At 39.6% G+C, this 26,803-nt stretch overlaps 1 protein-coding gene across 7 annotated transcripts in view; it reads right to left on the reverse strand.

Annotated features, from left to right (window-relative positions):
* NOD1 (nucleotide binding oligomerization domain containing 1) overlaps positions 1-20,980 on the reverse strand; it is a 45,239-nt gene extending 24,259 nt beyond the window's left edge. Inside the window, exons 1-8 of one of the 7 annotated variants that reach the window (XM_039336258.1) lie at positions 20,728-20,980; positions 20,345-20,560; positions 15,377-15,696; positions 13,652-13,826; positions 10,477-12,280; positions 9,905-9,988; positions 7,482-7,565; positions 969-1,052 (exon numbers count right to left, since the gene is read on the reverse strand). In XM_039336258.1, the coding sequence (XP_039192192.1) occupies positions 969-1,052; positions 7,482-7,565; positions 9,905-9,988; positions 10,477-12,280; positions 13,652-13,826; positions 15,377-15,592 (2,447 nt within the window). In that variant the 5' untranslated portion in view covers positions 15,593-15,696; positions 20,345-20,560; positions 20,728-20,980. The other 6 variants (XM_039336260.1, XR_005555891.1, XM_039336261.1 and 3 more) reach the window with 6 other exon arrangements.
* Between the last annotated feature and the right edge of the window lie 5,823 nt (positions 20,981-26,803).

Genomic DNA, 26,803 nt, shown 5'->3' on the forward strand with positions numbered 1-26,803 from the left:
ATACATCAACAAACCAATTCCTGAGAGATCCCCCATCTATGCAAATTTCTCTTTGAACATATTAATTGACTATGGATACTTATAATTTGTATTTCTCCTTAAGATTGCAAAAGTATATTTAAATGTAAAAAGTTTTTCAATCAAGTTCAGTTTTTAGTGATTCTGTAAACACACTCCCATAGTTTTCTTGGCAAAAATAGTTTGCCACCCTTCTTCTGTTTTTTTGGCGTCCCAATTTAGCTCGCAATCCTGAGATTCTATATGGATATTAGCTTTTGGGAATTTTCATCAAATTTATTTAGGGGTTGCTGCCAATATAGTTCCCAATTATGCAGAATTTAATTTATTTTTGCTTCTGTGCAGTTTATTTCGTTTCTTTTTTATTTTGTTTATACATTATCTTTTATGTCCAGTGAATAATTAATAAATAAATTTAGATATCTTTTTTAAAGTTCTAAAACATAGGAGACAAAGGAAGCTAACAATGGGATTAGAAAGGAGGATTAATAAAGTTAGACTTCTTAGCAACATAAATATTAAAATGAATTTACAGATGGTCTTTGTTTAATGACTACTTGTTCAGCGATGGTTCAAACTTCTGAAGGTGCTGAATGAGTGGCAGTTATGATCACACCTCATACCTATGGTCATTGCAGTGTCCCACAGTCATGGTCACTATTTGCGACCTTCCCTGCCAGCTTCTCACAAGCAAACCTAATGAGGAGGTCAGCTGGAAGTAGGAAGTCACGGTCACGTGAGGTCCTCATTTAGTGACCCATGTGGTCCTTGCTTAAAGACCACAGCTGGACTCCTGGAAGTGTTGTCACTAAGCAGCAAGGTCACAGAGCCATGTCCATATCTCTTAATGGCAAAGCTTCTGGTTCCAATTAGCATCATTAAATGAGGACTACCTGTACTGGTTTCTGATCAGAACATTTCAAAAAAAAAAAAAAAAATCCCATACTTACCCAATTTCATGCATAGTTTTACTTTTCTTGATGGCATAAGCAAGACTTTTCCCTCCCTCGGTTGTTATTTTGTTTGCTCCTATCCTGCAAAGAAATTATTTTCCTGGAAATCAAATCAACAAACATTTTTGTTTCAATGCTGTTTTAGATACCTAACATTGTGTTGGAAAAAACTGGCCTTTTCACCTTTCAGTTAGCCTTATGCCCCATTCCTACACTATATAATTTGATAATCTCATTTCCAATCCTTATCCTTCTTTATTACCTGTATTCTGGCTTACTGCTCCATGCTGATGTCCTGCTTTCAGATGTGTGTTTAAGCCATCTGGCTTTGCTGTCCCTCTCCTTTCTAACTGACATCAGCTTGCAAATATCTATCAATTATATCTTTGCTGTGACTGGCAGAGAACTATCCAGCAAGAGAAGACATGCCTAAACCAGCTTAGGCTGTTTTTGCTACTTTGCAGTTATGATTAATCACAGTTTCACATTTGCCACATTCTAAGTAGTAGTTAATTTTTAAAAAGTGGAAACTTCCAACATTCTTCAAAGAAAAAGCCAGCACACTAGTCTGCTCTTGATATCATTCAGCCAAGATTTAGTAGTGCATCTAAACACAATGACTTGCTTTTTACTAGTACAATATGCTTTTAATTCATACTGTGTACTATTTCTGCTCTTTTATGAATTTTTGAAAGCAGAGTGCTTACAGTAATTTTGATCAATAGGTAGACTTCTCAGTGAACTAATTCAAGCTTCAGTAGCTCTTTTAATATCCATCCATTCATATGGACCAAATGCAAGATTTTTTTCTATTTCTGAAACTGTGGATATTCTGAATTTATGTCATATGACCTGTTTTTTAAAATATATATTGAAAACTGTATTATTGCAACTATTTTGCTTTATTGTTCTAACAAGAAATATTACTTCATAAATTTTACTATTCATAAAATATAGTTCAAATACTATACAATTAGCTTTCTTAAATTGTTCCTATGGAAATTTTTGAAAAAATCAACATTTTGGAATGAAAAATAGATAAGCAACTCTGATATATTCTTTTTTTCTTGAGGGTGAAGGAAATAGGAAATCTCCCTGGAATTATGATTAATGAATCATTTAGGACTGGAATACTAAGAATTTTTACCATGGCTATTCCTTCATGGGCTTTTATTTATTTATTATTATTTTATTTTATTTTTAAAATTTATAAGCCGCCCCACTCCCGAAGGACTCTGGGCGGCTAACAATAAAAAACACATAAACATAACAAAACAACAATACAAAAACAATCATCCAGGGGTAAGGTTTTATAAACCCCAGGCCTGCCGGAAAAGCCAGGTCTTAAGTAGCTTATGGAAGACCAACAGGGTGGGAGCGGTCCTAATCTCCGGGGGGAGCTGATTCCAAAGCTTGGGCGCCATCACAGAGAAGGCCCTCCTCCGCGGCCCCGCCAAATGGCACTGCTTGGCCGACGGGGCCTGAAGCAGGCCCAGCCTGTGGGATCTAACCGGACGTAGGGAACTATGAGGTAGTAGGCGGTCTCGCAAATAGCCTGGCCCTGAGCTATATAGGGCTTTAAAGGTAATGACCAACACCATGAATTGGACCCAGAGACCAATAGGCAACCAGTGCAGCTCACGGAGGATAGGTGTAACATGGGTGTATCAAGGAGCACCCACTATCACTCGCGCAGCTGCATTCTGGACCAACTGTAGTCTCCGAATACTTTTCAAGGGTAGCCCCATGTAGAGCGCGTTGCAGTAGTCCAAACGTGAGGTGACAAGGGCGTGAGTGACTGTAAGGAGAGCCTCCCGGTCCAGGTAGGGTCGCAACTGGTGCAACAGGCGAACTTATGCAAAGGTCCTCCCAGCCACAGCCGTCAATTGATGTTCCAAATTCAGCTGTGGATCAAGGAGGACACCCAAGTTGCGAACCCGCTCCGAAGGGGGTATATTTTCCTCCGCAAGAGTCAACACTGGACAGTCGACATGATCCTTGGGAGGCAACATCCAAAGCCACTCGGTCTTGTCAGGATTGAGCCTGAGTCTGTTAACCCCCATCCAGACCCTCACGGCTTCGCGGCAACGGCCCATCACATCGGCCGCTTCACTGAGAGAGCTCGGGGAGGAGATATATAACTGTGTATCATCAGCATACTGATGAAACCTCACCCCGTGCTGTCTGATGATCTCACCCAGCGGCTTCATATAAATGTTAAATAGGAGGGGAGAGAGGACCGACCCCTGTGGCACCCCGCATTCAAGGGGCTCGGGGTTGACCTCTGCCCTCCCACCAATATCGATTGCGACCGGCCAGAGAGGCAGGAGGAGAACCACCTTAAAACGGTGCCTCCCACTCCCACCCCTTCGAGTCGTCGCAAAAGGATACCATGATCGATGGTATCGAAAGCTGCTGAGAGGTCAAGTAGCACCAAGACAGAGGAATAACCTCTGTCTCAGGCCCGCCAGAGATCATCCATCAGCGCGACCAAAGCGGTTTCTGTGCTGAAGCCGGGCCTGAAGCCAGATTGAAAAGGGTCTAGATAATCCACTTCATCCAAAGACCGTCGGAGCTGGAGCGCCACCACTCTCTCTCCAAAGGGGAGATTGGAGACTGGACAGAAGTCATTTAAATCAGCCGGGTCCAGGGTAGGCTTCTTGAGCAGGGGCCTCACAACCGCCTCCTTCAGGGATTGTGGAAAAGACCCCTCCCTCAACGAAGCGTTGATCAACACCTGGAGCCAGCTTCGTGTCACCTCCTTGACAGCCAAGACCAACCAGGAAGGACACGGGTCCAATAAACAAGCGGAGGCGCTCATTGCTCCCACCGCTCTGTCAACATCCTCAGCGGTCACAGACTCAAATTCATCCCATAAAACTGAGCTAAGACCTGCCCCAGTCGAATTGCACAAATTCCTCCGCTCTACCCTGTAAGGGCTCCCCAGCTTCCTGAACATTAAGTAGGGACTGGGTCACCCTAAACAGGGCGGCGGGGCGAGAGTCTGCAGACGCAATAAGTGCGGAAAAATGCGAACATTTTGCCGCTCGTATCGCCACTAAATAAGTCCTAATATAGGCTCTTAGAAGTGTCCGGTCGGATTCGGAGTTACTAGCCCTCCAGCGTCGCTCTAGACGTCTCTTTTGATGCTTCATCTCCTGTAGCTCCTCGGTAAACCAAGGTTCCCTCTGGGATCCACAATCACGGAGAGGTCACAAAGGCGCGATCTGGTCTAACGCCCCTGATGCCGCCTTATTCCAAGCAGCGACCAAGGACTCAGCCAGTTCGTGGAGGAGGGAATCAGGAAAACCCCCAAGCGCTATTTGGAACCCCTCCGGGTCCATTAAACACCTGGGGCGGAACCACCTAATCGGTTCTGCCTCCCTGCGGTGGGGGAGTAGGACCGAGAAATCAAACCTCAACAGGAAGTGATCCGACCATGACAAGGGAGAAGTGACTATACCCCTTAAATCGAAATCACGTCTCCACTGCCCCGAGAGGAATACCAAGTCATGCGTGTGTCCTCCCCTATGGGTCAGACCCTGAATTATCTGGGTCAGGTCCATGGTTGTCATGGAAGCCATGAACTCCTGAGCCACACCAAAGGATTCGCCGAGTGACGGCAAATTGAAATCCCCCAGCACCATAAGCCTGGGGAATTCCACCGCCAATTTTATGTTTTACCTACATAAAAACCCATGAAGGAATAGACAAGGGCTGCTTTATCAAATGATTGAAGACTTTTAAGTGGGCTTATCATCTATTTTTAATTGATTCATTAAAACTAAACAGATATTGTACATTACACAAACCATATGCAAATTGAATCTTGGAGGCTTTTTTGGAAGGATTGTAAATTAATTTGTGATTTAATTACAAATTAAATTGTAATCTAATGGGTACAAGAAATTGCTTATCCTTCTAAAATAAGGCAATTAAAATATTGAACAAGGTCTTTCATTCTTTGCACTAACGTGCTTATATGGAAACAGTTTCTAAAGCTGATGAATCCTAGCTAAAATCAATCTTAAAATAATTTTGGGAAATATTCATATGGGAAGAATATGGTTAAATAAGATATAGGTGGTTTTTGACTTAAAACCATAACGAAGCCTGCTCATTACAAGTCACAAGTTATGGTCATTAAGTGAGGTACCCATGTGATTGCCTTGCTTACTAACCCCAGTCTTTGCTCACCCTGTTGTAGTCATTAAGTAACCAGGCAAGTGGTTAAGTGGAGCATAAGGCTCCTTAGGAGTGGGGGAGGCCCTGGGAGATTCAGTGCAGGCCCAGGCTTGTATTGCAGCACCTCTCTAGCTCAAAGGTAGCCAGGGCATCTCCCATTTAGAGGTACCCTCTGCTTCCTGCCATACTGGGTCTCCACAGGCTTTGGGCCTGCTTCCTACCCTATGGATACCATACCCTCCTCCCAACCCCATTCGTGTCACAGATTGAGCATATACCTTTTTGGTATACCTTTGGGAAGAAGTCTCTCGGTCGCATGGCCTTCCTACATAATAGTCCCATAGGAAATGATCCCCATTTTGGAAGCACCCACAATGAATGATACACCCCTCAGCTCTCCTATACGTTGGAGGCCATGTGGTGTCATCCCAGAAGTGGACACCATTTTGGAGGGGGATATATATGGAGTCACTACAGTATCCCTGCAGTTGTTCATAAAGGTGCTAAGTGGCTGAATTTTGTTCGCATGACTGCAAAAGCACTGTAGAGGCTATTGACTTTGGCAAAGGTTATAAGTCCCTTCATTCAGTGCCACTGTAACTGAACAGTTGCTGAACAATCAATCATAAGTCAAGGATTACTTGTATATTGAGTGGCTGATTCTGCCACTTACAAAACCTTGTCAATTCATGACATTCATAGAGTGGGACTGCTAGAGAAGTCTGCAGGGATACTTCTGGTTACTCACATTTACATAATACGATATACTTCACTGATTAGCCAATTGACCATATCAAACATGAGCATCAGCCACAATAAAGTACAATAAAATGAGGTACAGTGAAGTGATATAAAATATATGCAAATTTGTACAAATAATCCTCAAATATAGGATGACATAATTGTGCAGCTTGGATTTAACAAATCCAAAGCCACTCCTGAACTGTCTCATTGTCCTTTATTGGGGGGGCTTCTCATGCCAGAAATATCAGCAATTAATCTAAAAAGAGAATTTTCCCACCAAAGCTGCCAAGGAGTTATACTTACATGCTGGTGGCTCAACACTGATCATCCAAATCCTCTCTGGCCAGTGATCTTGGAATAAGAATTACCCTTCAACTTCTACCAGATGTCAGATAAATTTTGATTAACTGGACCCCCATGTGATAATTTAATCTGAGAAGAACCCAATGATAACTGCAAGGCTAATAATAGTCAAGCTAAGACCCTCAACATCTTAGGATTTTCAAGATAGAGCATGGATGTTCTCATAAAATGGCTCCTATAGGAAGATTCACTCTTTCCTATATCTTTTACCATGATGGGTCTAACCAGAAAAAAATGCATTTAACCAAAATTATTCCCCTTCACTGATCTCCTTACTCCACCCAAATACTTATTATCCATCCCAACAATTTTTTTCTAGGGTAGCAGATACTACTCTAACAAAAGACTGATATTTACCTACCTACCTACCCACCTATATGCATACATACATACATAAATATACATGTACACACATTACACTACAAACCACCAAACCAAACAGAGGAAATAGGTGAACTTTTTGCTAATCAGTTATCTTCTATCAAGAAGACTGCAGCGTGGCATTTCTCATTTATTTATCACTGCTAATTAAAAGAGACAAAATCACAAAACTGAGTCTCACTTATTTTGGATTTGTCATGTGGGAGAATTCACTGGAGAAAGCAATTATTTTGGAAGAAGTAGTGGCAAAAGGAAACCAGACTGCCAAACAACACAGTGGTTGGACAGTGGTTGGACACCATTAAAGGTGACACTAGCTAGAGCTTAGAACAACTCACAGGAGCAATGCAAGATTGGAAGATGTAGAGAAACCTGGTCCATAGAATTGCCAAGAGTCAGACATGATTGAATGGATAACATCATCATCATCATCATCAATTAAAAGAATCTAATATTTATTTTTAAAGTCAGATGGGGTCAGGCAGCAGGAGGGTACCAAGGCTAATATTTATGGGCATATTGGTGTTCATGAGAATCTCACTGGGTAACTCAGAAGTACTTTTTTGCTATACAAGCAGTCACCCCTGGGTTCAAACAAGCCTATTCTTCTCCCACTCCATCATGGCAGCTGCTGGTAGAGTAATGCAAACGAGATTCACCATGTAAGGGGCTCTGGATACTGCACAATTGTATTGCTTCAAATCTCAGAGATACTTAACCTTTGTATCCAGCAGGATTATATGGAAAAATCTTGGAGTAATTGAAGAGGCAGAGTCCATTTTTGAAGGCTTAATCACTTGAGAACTAGGATGGTATAAGGATGAGAGATATACTTACTTAACATAGATGAGGCTTGGACATTCCTCAATGAGTCTTGCCACATATTTTGCTCCAATATCAGTAATCTGGTTGTTATATAAGCTTTGGAAGGAATAATAGCAGGGTATTAATTAATTAAGTTAATTATAGCATATATATATATATATATATATATATATATATATATATATTTTAAAAAGTACAAATACAATTTCCCAATTATAAGCTAATTGAGACATAAGCTTATTTCCTTTGCACAAGAATCAATAAAAATTAAAGAAGCAGTTCCATACAGTTTCAGACCTCTTAAGATTTGTTATGGATTGTTGCTCATTCAGTAGCTTTGATGCATATACAGGTAATCCCTGAGTTACGGGCGTTCACTTAACGCTCGTTCAAAGTTACGTGATAAGCGCCCCTAATGCTTATGAGCAAGTCCCGAAGTTACAAATATTGCAGCACCACAGCAGTCGTTCGCCCTTACAAGCGACTGCAGAGGCTCTGCAACATTCACCCTGGTTATTCCTTCCCTCCCCATCCCCGCCCCTAGGCACCAGGCCTTCAATACTCATCCTGCAAAGATTAAGATCCTTTACTTTCTTGGCTACTCCAGGCCTTTGGTTTGTTCGCAGAGAATGGAGGCCTAAAGTAACACAAGATCACGCGAGATCAGTGGGGTGAGATCTCACGCTACTGATCTCGCATGATCCCATGGTACTTTAGGCCTCTGTTCTCTGCAACAGAGAACAGAACTGAAGCTGGGGGATGCTTCGACATGTTCCGGAGGCTGAATTGGGGCTCTGGAGGCCTTTTCCAGGCCGCTGCGGCCTGGATCTAAGGCCGGGGGAGGCTTCTGTGCCCCCCCTCAGCCTGATCTGGGCTCCGGAAATGTTTTCCAGGCTGCTGCTGCCCAGATTTGAGGCTGTGGAATGCTTTCACGACCCCCTCCTCCCCCCGCGGCCCAATCCAGGCTCCATAGGCCTTTTTCAGGCTACTGCTGCTGCCCAAATTTGAAGCCATGGAATGCTTCTGCAGCCCCCACATGGCCCAATTGGGCCTGGAAAAAGCCTCTGGAGCCCAGATCAGGCCACGCAGGTGCGCGGAAGCGTTCCCTGGCCTCAAATCCAGGTAGCACCAGCCTGGAAAAGGCCTCTGAGCCCGGATTGGGCCGCGGGGGGGGGGGTTCGCAGAAGTGTTCTACAGCCTCAAATCTGGGCGGTAGCAGGAACCGTGGCAGAGAGGGGACGGATCTTTTCCAGGTGAGTCTGGCACAGCAGGAAGGGAGGGGGAAGCATGCAGTATCTTAGTGGGTCGGGAAGGCCTTGGGGGCCTGTTCCACCACTAGGCCCTCCATGGCCTTCTCCACCTCATGTACCTCATGTTTGCTTAACGAGCCGCATGCGTTTTAATGAGCAAGGGAATGATCTTGTGCCTCAAACAAGATTTACTCTATGAGTTTTCAAGTTACGAGCGGAATTGGCAGGCTCCATTACACTCGTAACTCGAGGATTACCTGTACTGCTTTTTGGATTGACGTTAGAATAAAACCTATTAAATTTAAGGCAATTTTTTCTAAGTGGACGAGTATAGGTTTGCCCCATTAAAACAGAAACTACAAGATAGGAGGTACATAACTTTCTTTTAAAACACAGGTGTCAAATAATCGCGTCACGTGACATATTATGATGTTTCACAATGTTTTTTGCCTTTGGGGAACCGGGGGGGGGCGTAGCTTGCGCATGACGCATCCGGCCTGTGGGCTGCCAGTTTGACACCTCCGTTTTAAAACATTGCCTCTTAAATCAATTGTATTTACTTCTTTGACCAAGGAAAATTACTACACACAGACACACACACACAATCAGCACCACCCCAACTTCGTTACCACCATCAATTCCACTGGCATGGCAAGCTATAGTATATAAACAGAGAGCAAATCTCACACAAACTAGCAGAGATAATGTTACCTAGTTGAGTAATGAAATACCTGCAAGCAAATAACTAAGCTCAGAGAGGATCAAAGATTCCACAGTTAAATCCTGAGCTACATATATTCTCTTTTTATCAGTTTGATATGCTGGATGTTTGTGGACACTGAAATTCAACCTCTGCAAATAAAAGTTGAATGGGTCTATTAGCATGTAGTGAATCGGGCACTGCACCTTCACTGCACCTCAGCCTAGTTTTGCAAGTGCTCTTCAATTCATCTACATTCAATAACTTTCCAATTGTTATTCTGTTACTTCCTTATGTTGCACTAAATATAAAAATACTAAAGGTAGGATATAAATAAATGTGTGTTGATAGCAATCAAGTAATGGATCAAATGATCTGGTAATAATCTAGAAATATGTGAGTCATTACTCTTTCACATTATTCCCCTTGATAATTGGAACACGCCCTTCACATAATGAGTATCTGAGCTCATCCTTTGTACATACCCCAAATAAGATACAATTTTGAATTTGGAGAGCTCCTCGTAAAGCACTCTCACACCTTGATCTGTGATTTGGTTCACACTCACCCTGAAGTAAAAGAAAGACATGTGATAAAGTAGCTGGTTCACAGCATCATTTATGGGGGCGGGGGGGGGGAGAAGTATGATCCTTTTAATTCAAAGAGGCACTAGCAGATTTAGCTTTCTTTGCAATACCATTAATCAATGTTTGAATACAGAACAAAATGGCCTCTTTCTTTTCTCTTCCACTAACTGAAGCAGTTTATTCATAAACAAGTAAACCAATCTCTAAAAGAAGCTGATTATAATTCCTACAAGTAATATTTTAAGACATTCTAGAGTCACTCAAAGGACAATTTTACCAGCACTATGTAGATGAGAAGGGGGAAAAAAAGGAAGGATAAAGAGATGAGGTTCAAATGCTTCTCTTCTACGTCAAACTTACCCATGTTATTTACCCATGATATTTGGAAACAAGTCTGCTCCCCGATTCTTTCAAGGAGAAGTAGCTTTTTTCCTTTTATCAGTACCTATTAAATCATTGTGTTACTGTACCTGAGTACTGCCAGATGGCTAAAGCAAGGTTGCAGTTGCTTAATTCCATAATCATTGATGTTGTTATTGTCCAGATCAAGGGCCAAGTGTTTCTGGAAATGATGCATAACAAAGGAAATGGCACTACAGTCAGCAGAGTAGGCATTGCAGTAAGTCAGCTTGATGTAATTGGCACGCATGCATTTGGCAACCCCTTTACCAACTTTCTCACTCTGAGTTTCATAGATGCATCTCAGCATCCAAACAAAGTTTGGCATTACTTGCACCTGTTTGTATTCTTTCAGCCTTGCCCGAGAGAGACCCTTCAGATGAGACTTCATGCTTTCAAAAAAATAGGCCAGAAGAATCCTCCGTTTCTTCTTGACTGTCCTCAGAGGAATCAGATGCCTCAAGAGTTTCTGCCTTGCCTTGGAAAGCAAGCCACACAAGAAGAGATTAGTAAAATGAAAATGCTCTTTATTTCGGAAAGGATCTCCTCCTGTTGGGTGGTAATGTTTTGACCAGGAAAGAGGCAAGCATGAAGATACAGTAGTGTCTCGCATGGAGCATTCAGCAAAGAACTGCAGCAAATCCCTGGCCCCCACTTTCTCATCTGTTACCAGATAAAAAGCTGCAAAAAATGACTGCAACGTCAAGTGCAGGAATTCATAGGAAGATTGGTCTATATTATCTTCATAATTAGGAACTGCCCTGAGAAATCCTAAATGTAAATCCTGCTCAAGGAGGTTGCTGAGGACTTCCTCTTGCTCAAAGACAAAGAGAGATTTCTGCATCCCCACGTAGGCTATTTTACTCAGTGCAAACAATTTCTCTTTATTCGACCTGTATGTTTCTTCTTGGCTTCTGTTGTTCTTCTTTAGCAAATTTGTCTTCTGAATACGATTCAGGTGGACTTCAGTCATAAGCAAGAAAATGTCCGTTAGAGTGACAGTAAAGTCTGGGAGTTCATGGCTATCAAACGCAGAGTGGAAATGTTCAAAACATTTGAAGATAATCCAGCAAAACAATGGCACTGAACACAAACTGCTTAGATTTGGGTTGGCTTCCAGTTGATTCAGAACTAAAGTTTGACATCCTTCATCTTTGAAGAACATTTTAGTATAGTCTTTCAGGTTACTATTGGAAAACCCTCGGAGATGTACTTTCTTCCGAACAATGTTTTTATCAATTTCTGTCCCTGTCCTGGCTGTCAGAATTTTTCTAGATCCCTTCAAAAGCTTTCCACTGAGGAGGCCCACCAGAAGAGCAAGTGGGTGAATAGATTCAATGGGAGAGCAGATTTCAGGAATACTACTGAGATCAAAATCAGAATGAATTTCATCAAAACCATCAAATGTAAACAAGACAGTATGAGGGAATTTTACAATGAAGTCAAAAACTTCCTCTTGATCCTGATCTGGGAAACAGTTATACTTGAAGAGAAGATCCTTTAAACAAAAGGCTTCTTCTTGCTTAAAGCAGCTGAACATTCGGCATCGGAAACGGAAGAAGAATTTGGCCCCTATGTCAAAGGCATTCTTGGACCAGAGATTTTGCATCTTTTGCAGTAACATGGACTTTCCAATCCCAGCATCCCCAAAGACATAGATGGTCTCTCCATTTTCATTGATCAGCCCAAAACTGTCAGTAAGTAGATCTTCTAAGGCATGCACATTACTGAGTTTCTCATTTTTGTGACTGAGAAACTCCATAATATTGGCAGAATATATTTCTTCAAGCAACATGTCCTCCTTTTGGGCATATGACATGACGAACTTTGTTTCTCGACCCAATTCATCTTTAAGTTTCTGCTGATATCTGCTGACTAAAGATAAAGCTGAATATTATTAAATGAAAATTTAAGGCAGTTCATCTAACAGAAAGATCACTAGGAGCCAAATTGTGTTCTACTCTTTCATGTTTCTCTAGAACATTGAGAATTTTCAAAGCAGTTATGCACTCTAAAAATTATGCACTGGCACTCAAAAAATAATAGTAAAAAACACACATGCACTCATAAATACCAAGCATTTAGATCATAAACTTCTCTTTACACATATAGACTTCCTCCACATAAGTAAATTGCTGTAAATGTGTGCCGGGAAATTGAGCTTACTCCCCCCAAACATACAGAGTGTAATTTCACATGTACGACACTATCACACATTACATATCCTAAATGCACATTAATTTTATTGCTCTCTTTTTAAAGTTTATAAACTCTTTTTGGAAAACTATATTGCATATGTGCATTTGTGAATGTACATATTATTGTATTTGTGTTTATACACAGTTATTGATTGATTGCAATATTTAGACTTGCTTTTAGTAGTATTCGATTTTATTCCAACATTCTAAAGTTTTATCTTTGGTTAACAATTCTTCTGATGATATTTTATGTAGGTGTATTAGGTTTAAACATCATTTTCCATAGGCTAGCATATTTCCAACTTGCAAATTGCCACAGGATTACTTTATTCTGAACCCAATTGCAATAATAAATATTAAAATAACAATTATATGCAATTATATATATATTTGTGATGGTTATAATGCTATCATTTTGTTTTGTGTCAAGTAGTTATAAGGAATTCAATACAGGCACTCCTCAATTTGCAATAATTTGTTTAGTGACTGTTTGAAGTTACAATGGCACTGAAAAAAGTGACTTATGACCATTTTTTGCACCTACAACCATTATAGTAATCTATTAGTAATGTGATCAAAATTTGGATGCTTGGAAACTGGTTCATATTTATGACAGTTGCAGTGTTAAGTGAATCATGAAGTTGCTAAATCAATCTTGCTTCCCCCATTGACTTTGCTTATCTGAAGCCAGCTGGAAAGGTTACAAACCGTGATCACAAGATCCCAGGAAAGTACAACTGCCATAAATATATGCCAGTTGCCAAGTGCCAGAATTTGATCATGTGACCATGGGACGGCTGTAACAGTTGTAAATGTGAAAACCAGTCATAAGTCATTTTGTTGCAACTTGAAACAGTCACTAAAAAATGGTTTTAAGTTGAGGACTACCTGTCTATCTTCCCTTTTTAACTAGTTTTGGTTTTATCTGGCTAGTTTTCTATATTATCACCACTACCACCATCATCATCATGCTTTGGTTTTCACATTGAAAAAGCTAATTTTAAAAATTAAAAGAAAAAGAACAGACTTGGGCAACTGGATGTCTTACCTGGGTCAGTATTTTCCACAGCTTTGCTACAAATGACTTCTGATGGGTGGAAGCCAATCTCCTCCAACCAGGGATGTAAGTCATAGTAAGCATCATCAGCTTGTTGCAGGACATACAGGCAATACTCTGCAACTTCCTCACCTTTACTCTGGGCTAGATCCAGAATTTTACGGACCTTAGGTAAAGATGAGATAAAAGTCTCAAGCATTATTTAGGCTAGATGTAACTATTCACTGGACCACCATCATACATGGTACAATTGCTTGATGCTACAAATGGCTATAACAGTAAACAAATTTAAATTCATTCTACATAAATGTTAATATAATTACAATTAATTAAATTACAATTAGTGTGCTTGCTCCCTGAATATTTAGCAATCTCCTAACATCCAATATAATTTGGTGATAAGTTTTGGAGAATTCCAGATGTTACACTAAGACAAGTGAGACAGGAACTACAAGTGATATACCTCAATTTCTGGAGGAATACTATTTTATTACACACACACACACAAACACACACACACACACATGTACAAATATATTTATAACGGGACATGAGAGTCTTTATGTATTTACTATTACCGGTAGCTATAGAAGCTTCCACGGAATATGATTGAAAAAGTTTCTAGAATCAAAGGAAGCTTCCATATTACATTTGAAGAACTCTCCATTTCAGATGCCTACACAAGTATGATGCCTACACAAGAATTCAGGAAAAGGAGAAGCTGGCAACCAGGCCAGTCTGTTTATTTCTATATATTTTATGTCCTTAAGCAAGTAACAATACAAAGAGCTATGTAAAATAAAATAAAAATTCAGGAACATTAATAGGAAAAAGAAAAAGATCACTATCATGTGGTAATATACATTGGTAATATAAATGCATTTTCACAAAAAAAAAAGTAATCAGAAGCCAGGAAAATCTATAATGAAGGATTCCTGTGTATCAGTTTCTTGACAGATAACAGCAAAAGTTTTGAAGCTTCAGATGCTGCTTAACTGGTTCATCAAGCTGATCAGCCAGAACCTTCTGGAAACTAATAATTATTAACTACAGAAACAGCTCAAAGATCATCAGACTCTGCAGAAATTAATTCTTAAGAGATAGGGAAAAGCATTTAAAAGGACACTTTTTTCCAGAAGTTCATTTTCTCTCTCTCATTGTTTGAATAACTATAGATATTCTCTTTCCATCCAGATTTTTTGTTTATTGGAATATTGAGTGAAGGGAAAAATTATTCATGTGTATGATAGTGCAAGAAACACTACACTCTCTCTTTGTCTATAAAATTATTTCCAAAACAAGTCAAGATTATGAGGAAAAGGAATTTTAGCTTTGGATCCTTTCTATATAAACAACAGCAATTTGTTACAATAGTCTTTTAAATAATCATAATCAGTAGCATACAAAAATATATGCTATTAGTCCATCAAGTTAAGGAAATGCCTTCTATCAAACATGCTGAGACAGGAATAAAAAATTAAAGATTAGGTAGAATTCCTTTTATCTATTGCCAGCACTAATCCCTAATTTGGTGGAAGACAAATGAAAAAATCAGTTCCAGTTCCTCCAGCCAGCCTTGCTCACTTGCCCTTATGAATAATTGTGAGTAAAGACAGTTTATAGAGTGTACTAAGCCATGATTTATTATTAAACCACCCCTGGTTTATTGATTAAACTACCCTTAAGCCAAAGTCTGAAATAAAATATATACTGTACCTTGTCTGCTTGTGTAGAATACTGTGCAGCAATCTCTGCATCTTCTATGGAGAAATAGTCATTCTTAATCAAGTTGTCAATCAAACACTGGGTGTTGCGGATTCGATTGACTAGCAATTCTCTATGGACTTTCAGTAAGTTTACGAAGGACAGTGAATCTCCTCCTGCTGTACCTTTGTGTGTGATTTTTGTTTTACCAGCTAGTTGCTCTGCCATTATGATGATAAGAAGCTGTGCTTTCCAAACTCATACTTGGGCAGCTACATATGTTAAGGGCCGATTTCAACAAGACAGACAATCAATGCCTCACCTTGGTGAATCTGCAAAGATAATAGTATATTATAACATTCAGCTTTTTAAAACCTGGCAATGCTAGGTGGTTATAGTTGTTATACAACCAAAACTAAAAAGAAACATTTGGAAGTATCTAACAGACATATTGGCTAATATATTTTGCAAGAATGTTCTTAACTTCTTCATCATTATCTTATCTCCAAATTCCTATGAAAAAAGGGCTTGGCACATCTCCTGCAGGGTAAATGGGGAGCTGGTTTCACTCACTACTAAATCATGATCTGTTGAACAAGTAAGGCCTAGGTTCATATACAAAGTTAGGCAATAAAGTATAGCTTATAAGCCATAACACTTAAATCAGACATGTCAAATTCGCAATGTCACGTGACGTCGCACAACGTATTGGGACCATTTGCCATTGCCAGCAATGGGGTGGGCGCGGCTTCCAGATGACGTGTCTGGCCCGTGGGGCGGCAGTTTGACATCCCTGACCTAAAGTGAAGATTTAAGTAGGCGCAGAGACTGGGGAGGCGGGAAGGTAACATTCAATTTATACATAGTTTGTATTGGCTGTGGCTTTAACACCTACCGGTATTACCCATTTACTTATTTTCATTTCACTAAATTGATTATAGCCACCCTCTCCAGCAGGACACCTAATGATTTAGACTTAGACATTGCTCTCTCTCCCCCCACCTTATAAATGTATAGTTACTTTCTTTACTTTATCTTGCTGCTTTATTTTGCTTACTTTCCATCTATATAAAGTTTGACTGGCATGTTCTTAGAGCATTATTGCTTTTATTTGAGCTTGATTTTAGCTGTTGTTTTAGTGTTGTACTATATTGCAGGCCCCTGGCTGTAAATAAAATTTCAATTTCTGATATTATAGATTAAGGTTGGAGAATCAATGGTCATCTCGCTAGTGGTATGTCCACCTCTAAAACAGTTCTGCTGAAATCAATTCTGATTTGTCCCATATTTTCAGTGATATCACTACCCTAATTATGATTAAATCTAGATTCAGTCATCTGGAAGTAAATTATTCATACTTATTTAACTACTACTGTTAACACTGTACAATGGCTAATGTAAACTATAATTAATATACCAAATAAGCCATAATGGCTGGCTTCACATGTAGGGCTTAATATGTTTCACTGAGACATAAACCATGTTTTTTTAAGCCACAGGAGCTGAACTGATAAAACATGGTAGGCAAAAAAAAAAAAAAATGTTCCAGTTGTTTTATATTGGTTTACTCTTTAAGGGACAGACATTTAAAATACTCACATTTTAGTTTTTATGAGCATAGGACAAGTGGAACTACTTTAATTTCATTAACAATTTTCACTTCTTGTCAGAAAAAGATTCTGGTCATTTTAGAAAAATATATCAGTTTCTTGATTTACTCAGACCCTGCTTCCACTTAGCTAACCTTTTTTCAGAACAGAGAAGGAAGAAAAAAAGGGGAACAAACACAACTGTTGTGGCAATAACCATGTTGCACTTATACAGGGAGGAGTTCATTTAAGCAACATCTTCTATTATATACATATTAGTAAATGAGTGAGAAGTCTAAGGGGGAAAAAAATCCCGAGAATAGAGATACAATGGGCACATTCAAAATATTTAATTATTTAATCACAGGTAATTCTTGACTTCCAACCAGTCACTTAGCAACCTTTTGACATTAGGATGGTCTTCCCTGGGGTTACTTACAATCTGGATTCAAAATTCCAATGGTTGCCATTCCTCAGTCACATGATTACACTTACGGATGACTGCCGTGTCCTGCAGTCACACAGTCAGCCATGGCCACATGATCATGATTTTCAGTGCTCCTTGCTAGCTTCCCACAAGCAAAGTTTTTGAGGAAGCCAGTAGAAAGTTGCTTGTGCTCTCACTGCTTTTTTGGCCTCCCATGGTCATTCATGATCTAGTTACTGAATTGCCAATCTTCTTTTCCCTATTTTATTTTTATAGCAAATATGTGACATAGGAAGAGTTGAAAGACAGTGCGTGCTCCAAGTAGAGCTTTAGAATAAGTATCTGAATCACTGAATATATTACCATATCTAGTTAACAATCTGATTACTACAGTCTACTGGCTCTTCTAGGTTCATTCTTCCACGTTGTGGGGAGGGGGAAAGCCCTCCAGTTAGAAAAACTCTAATAGCCCAACTGCTAGATGTTAAAATGTAACATTAAGAAAAAGTTTATAAATTCAGACTGCTAAACAAATCATAGGCTCCTAACTTTTAGAAACAGTATTTTCATTCCATTATTAAAGCTGGGGGCTAAATCCTTCCATCCTTTAGGCAATTCAAATGTAAGCTTGCTAAAAACAAAATATCTATCATTTTTGAGCTGGCATCCATCAAGTACCAACCTATGTCAGCTGGAAATCCTGAGAGTTGTCATTCTTACATCTACACAGCAACAACAGAAGGAAAGTTGTTTCCAATTCTTATTTAATATTATTTTTCCATTGCTGATATTTTTACACACAGAGAAAGATGGATAAGAAGAAAATAAAGTATTTTTTTAATCACAGGAGCCAGTTTTCTTGGAAACCTTTTCTACACTGAAAGCTCTCAAATAAAATTATTTAGCAGTGAGAATCAGTTGTGTGAACTGAGTCTTTGTGATGAGCTGTATTTTTTCAATATAGACAGTGCTTCTCACAGCTGATGCTCAAGAAAATTAAATCAGTTAAGACTAATTTGGGTTTCCTCTTAACTCAGAGCTTTAAATCCATTCCATGTACATCCTAGCCAATAAGAAACTCTACTTAGCCTTTTGCTCAGCTTATAGTCTTGCTGAACTGTTTAACCATAATTTATAGCTTAAAGACATTTATTTTAGAACAGAGGTCCCCAACCTTTTGGGCATCATGGAAAGACCGGAGAGTGTGTGGTTTTGTGTGCTGCTTGCATCCCGCAGATGGGGCTTTGCTTGTTTGTGTGGATCAGTTGGTGGCATGCCACGGCCCGGTACCAGTCCACGGCCCAGTGGGGGACCCCTGTTCTAGAAAGCAGGCAGCTGATAGAAAGGTAAAAGTTAACATCTGTGATTGCTGTTGTGGTGCTGAAATCATTGTTACCTAAGAGAGATAGTGATTAGTTCAAACTAAAACTCAGTCCGACAACTTCATGACTAAATAGAGTTTCATCTGGGTCTGTCTTGTCCAATTGTCTAACTACTGCACTAGCCTATAGCATGCATGGTGTCTTGAATTTCCTCTCCAATAGCCTCAATTAATACAATTAAAGACAGGGGATTGTTAGTACTGTAGTCTTAAGTATCTGCTAAGTACTACATTGCCTATCCCTAAAGTACATTAGGTTAGTTCTGCAGTCTTCTGGAATAGTCTCTCTGCCTTGTCCCCTTCTTAAGATCTCAGCTTGCACTCAGCTCGTGTCCTTGCAGCAGCAATACCTTGCAGCAGCAATCGCTTGTAATTTTGAGTCACGTGGTAGATTATTCACCACCACCTGTTAAGTCACCCACAAAATTCATGCACCTTTCCATGGTTGTGTGGCTATGATCCTGTGCTAAGAATTAAAGTTAAAATCTCATTCTGCCACTGGAATTATATTCCTAGACCTAGACTCTAGAGCAGTGGTTCTCAACCTTTTTAATGCCGCGACCCCTAACCGGTCATAAGTTGAGAACTATTCAACCGGTCGTAAGTCAAGGACTACTCAACTGGTGCAACACCGTTTGCAGAATGGGACTTTTGGCGGGCTCAGCAGGGCAGAGACAGCCTGGACAATTCCTATTGGCTTTTGAAAGCCAATAGAATTAGACTCTATTCAAGAGAGTCTATTCTATTGGCTTTCAAAAGCCAATATAATAAAAGGGAGTAGCACAGCTAAGGAAAAGGGGGGGAAAATGGCAGACTGCGTTGTTTGGCGACCCCCATGAAATGGTCGTTCGACCCCAAATGGGGTCCCGACCCACAGGTTGAGAACCACTGCTCTAGAGAGTTCCCTTCTATTTCCTTGATGCCTTATAGAATTTGACTTACTATCTTCTTATCAGCAATAAGTCTGCCACTGCTTCACAATGCTGGCTCCCGATCACACATCTTGCTACCACTTGCATCTAACAATAGTTTCAGCCCAATACATTTTCAGAGCTCTCATTTAGAGAGGGTTGGCACATGCTTTTAAGCATCATTTTTATCTACATCCCACCTTTTGATCAAAACATACTTTGTTAGCATCTGATGTCAGGTGAAACTCAGACAATATTTAAATAAACTGTGGCTTTCTGAGAAAAGGAAATAGCCTTTTAAATAAACTGTGGCTTTCTGAGAAAAGGAAATAGCCCACCACTGATTTTGGGAAAGGTTGTTTCCCTCTCCTTCTTATTATCAGCTGCTTTCAGAAAAAGCTTCTCAAGAATTTTCTCTTGGGTCTTCATTCCTCCTGCTCATGTTCACGGATAGCTGAAATTGACATTCCTCCCCCCCCCCCCAATATCTTCTATTCCGTTTCCATGAAGGGTTCACATTTGTTTCCTGCCAGGCGTTCCAAAGTAGGAATCGCACTTTCGCTTTTAACAGCCTCCCTTTTGCAACTACCCAAGAGAGAGAACAGATGCCTTCACTTGTCAGACTCTTAGACCATCAACAATTTCGTCGTTTTGAACCTTTAAGGCACATACCTTAACTCGCGCGCGTCTCCAGTGCCAGGTACCAATTTGAACGGCAACTTTCTTCCCGACGCTCAGAACTATTCAAGGATCTGTAGAGAAGGGCTTAAGCGGTGTCGAAAAGAGCACCGACCTCTCCTTTTCCGAGTTGCATTTGGGCTGTTTGCAAGATGCTTAACGCAGCCCCCGTTTCTCCGCCTCGCCCAACGAGGGTGGAAGCAGCGCCAACTACAATGAAGCGAAAGTCATTTGAACCCTACTCACCCTTCTTTGCCAGGCCTCAGGTCCAACTTCCTACCGTCCCCGCAACCCCAGGGGCCTCCTTTCCTGTTTACCCGTCTGATTTCACACGTTCTGCACACTCCCACCAACCTCGGGACACACTTCAAGCGTACCTGCATGTGGATAGGCAGGGCTGGCGAAGGCAAAAGTAGCAGAGGCGGGGCCCATCAATCGGGTTTCCTGCGGGCGCGGCGGGAACTTGAGCGTCAAAGGGGGGGGGGGACTCCACGCCCTGCCTTTCCTCATTCGAAACTCCCGCCCCCGAGATCCCTGCCAGGACAGCCCTCCGAGTCCTCCCAACTGGCCTGGGTCAGCCTCGCCAGGCCCTCCGCGGGACTTGAAGGAAGACGGTAGAGATCGTCGCACCCGAAATTTTATGAATTTCACTTCATAGTATATAGTTCTTTTTTTTTTTTTTTTTTATTATTAAAAGTTTTATAAATTTTACAAGAAAAACAAAAACAATACAAAACAAAAAACAACATATACAAAAGAAAAAAATTAAACAATACATATAAAAAAAAAAAACCCATCCCACACCCCTCCCAAAAACCCTCCCTTCCCCCCCCTGAGCTTCCCAGAGCAGAATATAGGCTTAAGAAATAAAAATAAAAATTAAAATAAAAACTTTATATTTATATATATAAAAAAAGATATCTATAATATATATGAAAATAAAACTTATGAAAAAGCTATATGATATTTTTGTATACCCAATCTAGATTGTATAAATTTTATCCATTTGTCCCAAATAGCAAAAAACTTCTCTTGCGTTTGTTGCTTTAAGAAAGCCGAAATCTTTGCCATTTCCGCCAGATAAGCTACTTTAAAAAACAATTCCTGCAATGTAGGCAAAGATTCCTTCTTCCAATATTGTCCAACTAACAGCCTCGCGGCTGTGATCAAATTTAACATCAATACAACCTCCTTTGTATCACAATCTGTAACAATACCTAACAAAAATAATTGCGGAGTAAATTTTACCCTCCTTCTAAAAATTCTCTTGATATTCCACCATATTTTAATCCAAAATGCTTTTATCTCTCTGCATGACCACCAAATATGATAATAAGAAGCCTCCTTATAACCACATCTCCAACATTTGGGTTGCACGTCAGGATACATATAAGACATTTTTTGTGGATCAAGGTGCCATCTATAAAACATTTTATAAAAATTCTCCCTTAATTTCTGTGCTTGAGTAAATTTGACATTTCTCACCCAAATAGTTTCCCAGGTGTCCAATGAAACTGGCTCACCCAAGTTCTGCGCCCATCTAATCATACAATCTTTAATTAGTTCCGTTTCTGAGTCCAATTCAACTAAAACCCCATAAATTCTCTTAATGTGGGTTTGTCTTTGATCCTTCAGTTGCTTAATAAGATTTTCATCTTCTCTAAGAAAACCCACCTTGCAATCCATCTTCCATCTATCTAGTAGTTGCCTATATTGGAACCAAGAATAAGTAAAATTTTCTTGTGCTAATTCTTCCCGTGATTTTAATTGCCAGTTTTGTCCATCCCATTTTAGTAACTGTCTGTAAGACACCATATCCATTTTAACCCCTCTTTTTATTCCTTCTATCGCATGCCAAGGTATAGCCCATAATGGTACTTTAAAATCACTTTTATAATAGTTTCTCCAGATCCTAAGTAAAGAAATTCTTAAAATATGAGATTTAAAAGCCCAATCTATTTTTTTATTAAATATTAAATAGGCATGCCACCCATAAAGTAAATCCCATCCCTCTAGATCAAGTATCTCAGAGTTTGTCAAATTTACCCAGTCACTAATTAATGTTAAAACCACCGCATCATAATATAATTTCAAATTTGGTACCTTGAGTCCGCCCCTCTCACGGAAGTCTTGCATAATTTTGAACTTAACCCTTGGTTTTTTCCCTGCCCAAATGAATTTATTGAGACCCTTCTGCCACTCATTTAAATTAATCTCATTTTTCAAAATTGGTAACATTTGAAACAAAAAAAGAAACTTGGGTAGAATATTCATTTTTATCACTGCAATTCTTCCCAGGAGGGATAATTGCAGCTTTTCCCAATTCTTCAAGTCTTTCTGTACCCCGACCCACAACCTTTCATAATTATTTTTAAATAGTTTTGCATTAGAAACAGACAGCATCACCCCCAAATATTTTACCTTATTAACAATCTCAAAACCTGTCGAGTTAACCAGAATCTGCTTCTCCTGACTCGACAAATTTTTAGGTAAAATTTTAGTCTTATTTACATACCATTAAAAAGATCATTTAATGGTTGAATCATCTCCTCCATTAAAGCTTTATAATAAACAGCTGTTAACCCATCCGTACCCGGTGCTTTCCCTAATTTCAATTGTTGAATTGCTGAGGCAATTTCCTCCTTAGTAATTAAGCCATTAATTTCATATTTCTGATCCTCAGTCAGTTTAGGAAAACGTGCCTCAGCTAAATATTTATTTATATCTAACAATTGTACATTAGTAGATTTATATAAGTTTTGATAATAATCCAAAAAAGATTTTTTAATTAATTCCTTCTGAGAAACTAGTTTACCCTTTTAATTTATTTTCTCTATTATTCTCTGTCTCTGTTTCTTTCTTAATTGATAAGCCAACCATCTCCCCGGCTTATTAGCATTAAAAAATGTATTTTGTTTCATAAATAATAAATTGGTTGCAGCTTGATCTGCTATCAACATATTAAATTGTGACCTTAATAACTTTACAGATTCTTTATTACTTTCATCAGAAGGATTTAGAATCAAAGCCCTTTCTTTTAGTTTAATTTCATCTTCAAGTTCTCTACGTTTCTGAATCTGATTTCGCTTATAAAAATTATTCATTTTTATCAAAACACCGCGCATATATGCTTTACCTGCATCCCATACCATTGACATTGAAGTCCCCTTGTACATATTCAAAGCAAAATAGTCCTTTAAACACTCCTTTAGTTTTTGAACATTCTTCTCTTGTCTAAACAAATTTTCATTAACTCGCCAGGATCTTCTTTCCTCTTTCTCTTGAATCAACTCCATCCAAACTGGACTATGATCCGTCAGTGATCTAGGAAAAATCTTTACATTCTTTACTTTATTATACAAATCCGTGGTAATCAAGAAAAAGTCAATTCTTGAGAAAGATTGGTGTCTGTCAGAAAAAAAAAGTAAAGTCTCTCTCCTCTTGATTACGTTCCCGCCAATAGTCCCTTAATTCCCAGTCTTCTTTCATATCAAAAAAGGCTTTAGGTAGCCTTGCTTGTTTAAGAAAAGGAGAGGAACCTTTCTTATCCCTTTGTGTATCTAATACACCATTCCAATCACCCATTAATACCACCGATCTATAATCAAGCAAAGTTATTTTTTGGTGTAACTGTTTATAAAATTGTTCCTGTTGTTGATTTGGAGCATAAAGTCCAACTATAAGTACTTTCTTACCATACATACCAAGTTCAATCATCACATATCTCCCCTGGGGATCTGATTCTACCAGACAAGCTGGCAGGTTTTGTTTGACATATATAACAACTCCCCCTTTCTTCCCAGGTGCAGGAGATATAAAATGAGATCCCAACCGAGCATTAACTAAATATTTCTGATCTTTAAGTAGAATATGAGTTTCCTGTAAACAAATAACATCATTGGTATGTTGTTTCAAATAATAAAAGATTTTTTTCCGTTTCTGAGGAGAATTCAATCCCTTAACATTCCAGGTCAAAAACTTTGCCATCTCCCTTGGCACGCAGCCTGGAGAAGACACCATCAAACTCTGACAGAGCTGCGTGTGTTGCATACCTCTTGGGTCTTGCTCCTCCCACCGGCGGTGATGCACTTCCAGGAGAATTCTCTTTGGGCTCTTTTTTACGTTGCTCTTTCTCTTTACGCTTATAAGCGGCACGAGTCATCCTCTGCTCTTTAGCCTCCGTTTGGCGTTGCTTTGCCACTTCTATCATCCCTGCGGAAACCAAATCTAGTGCCTCAGATTGCTGCTCAGGTTCCTTAGCACTCAAAGATTTCCGACCAGATGAAGTTGAGCCTGCACTCAGGACCAGAAGTATAGAAATCTCTAGCTTTATCAACTGTGTTCAATCTGTAACGTGTCCCAGCATGGCTCAAAACGATACCCATCGGAATTTCCCATCTGAATGGCATCGATCTAGCTTTAAGCTCATTGGTTAAAAAAGCAAAGTCTTTCCTACTTCTTAAAATTTTAGATGGGATTTCCTTTAGAATGATGACATCTTGGGCGGCAATCTGAAATCTTTTGTTGTACAAAGCTTGTATAATCTCATTCCGCAGGGACTTCTTTGTAAAGTAAATCACCACATCTCTGGGCAAATTCTTCTGCTTAGCAATCCAGGAGTTGAGTCTATAAATTTTTTCTACTTCTCTCTGTAATTCTCCTTTATCCATATCCAAAGCCAGCGCCAGATCACTAAGAACCACCTCCCTCAAATCTTGATTCATATCTTCCTTGAGGCCTCTAATCCTCAGAGCATACTCCATTTGTCTGTATTGAAACATCAAAATATCTTCTTGTGAGGAGTCCACCTTCCTTTCCACGTCTTGAATTGTGTCATCTAAAGAGTCAACTTTGTCTTCCACTTCCTCAAGCCTTGCATCGAGCTTAACCACCACAGTAGCCAAACCTGAAACAGCTGCCAGTATATCTTGTCGTAATTCATTATTATTTTCTTGCAATTTATACTTTATCCCCGTTATCTCTTCTTTGAGATCAGATTTAATTTCTGATTTAATCTGTGAAACAAATTGAGTCATTTCCTCTCTCATTTGAACTACAATCTCTCCCATTATGCCTCTAACCTCTTGCACTGAAAGTCCAGGTAGAGGAGGGGAGGGTGGTGTCTGAGCCGGTGGTGCATGTTTAGATTGTTGTTGTAGCTGTGCAGTGGAAGTTATAGGAGAAGAAATAACCTTGGGTACTGAGGAAGGCTGCTGCCTCTTTGAAGCCATTTTAAAAAGCACAATTGTCACTTCCCTTTCCCCTCCAGCCCAAAAGGGAGGAGGAAAAAAAGAAAAAAAGAATTTTTAAAAAGAGACAAACTATAATCATTAAAAGTCCAGAATAAATCCCAAGAATAATTAATAAAAGAGCAAACAATTCAAAAAAAAAATTCTAAGCCAAAAGCAAAAGCAAAAGCAAAAAACAATCCTTAAAAAGGGAAAGTAAAACAAAAGAGAAAGGAACAAAAAACTCCGACACTTTCAAAACGCCATCTTAAGTCCTTTCACTAGTATAACAAAGAAAAGGAGGAAAAATAGTAAAAATCAAAAGATAAAAAAATAAACACCTAAACTATAAGAAAAAGTCCTTTAAACTGCTCCGTCCGTTTAAAAATTACTCACCAAAATGCTGTAAACACGGAGATAGAAGCGGCGGTTTCTTTTGCTTCCAAGGAAGCAAAAACAGCTGGGAGGCGGAGATCATCAAGAGCTCCGAGGGAACACTCCTTTCACCCCCTCTAGAAATAAATCCAGAGGGGGTTCAGGGGTTCTACCTCTACTCTGGCGTTCTCTATCCCTTCCCTTTGCCCGGGAAGGGATTTCCGAGCCGCGGGCCAGCTGATGCGCGCTGCGCTCCGCGGCTCTAACACTTCCCCAGCTGGACGGCTAAAAGCTAGCCGCCATCGCCGACGCCTCCCACCGGAAGCTCCCATAGTATATAGTTCTTGTTCTTAAGACCAGCAACGTTGCCTAAAAGCAAGTAGTCTATGTCTCTATAAAATTTAAACCTTACCTGTAGGTCATACGATCACAGTATGCAGCTACCCTACAAGACAACTAATACTTAGCCCTAGATTTCATGGGAGCTTAGATTAACAGCCTCTTGCAAGATCAAAAGTATTTTCCTTTGTTTCCTTTTGCTCGTTGCAAAACTAGAATGGGGTCCCTTCTGAGACAAAAGCCATGTCTTCCCTCCTGTGGGTTGAGACATTTTTTACAAACCATTGTCTAGTCTGGCTCCTGACTCCCAATGTCAGTCAGAATATCATTATAGGCTGCTCTTTGAACACTTCTGCTACTAAGTTTTAAAATAAAACTGTTTTGAAAGGCTCACTGGTCAAGGTGAAGGGGTGAGAATTAGTTAATGCTTTTTGTTCGTTTACAAAGATCCATGTTGGGCACTCATATAATATCCTGCACAAGACTTCCTGCATCTATAAAAAAAGATAGT

This window comes from Crotalus tigris, unplaced genomic scaffold, assembly GCF_016545835.1.
Source record: "Crotalus tigris isolate CLP2741 ecotype Arizona unplaced genomic scaffold, ASM1654583v1 scf7180000017666.27876245, whole genome shotgun sequence".
Taxonomy (NCBI): domain Eukaryota; kingdom Metazoa; phylum Chordata; class Lepidosauria; order Squamata; family Viperidae; genus Crotalus; species Crotalus tigris.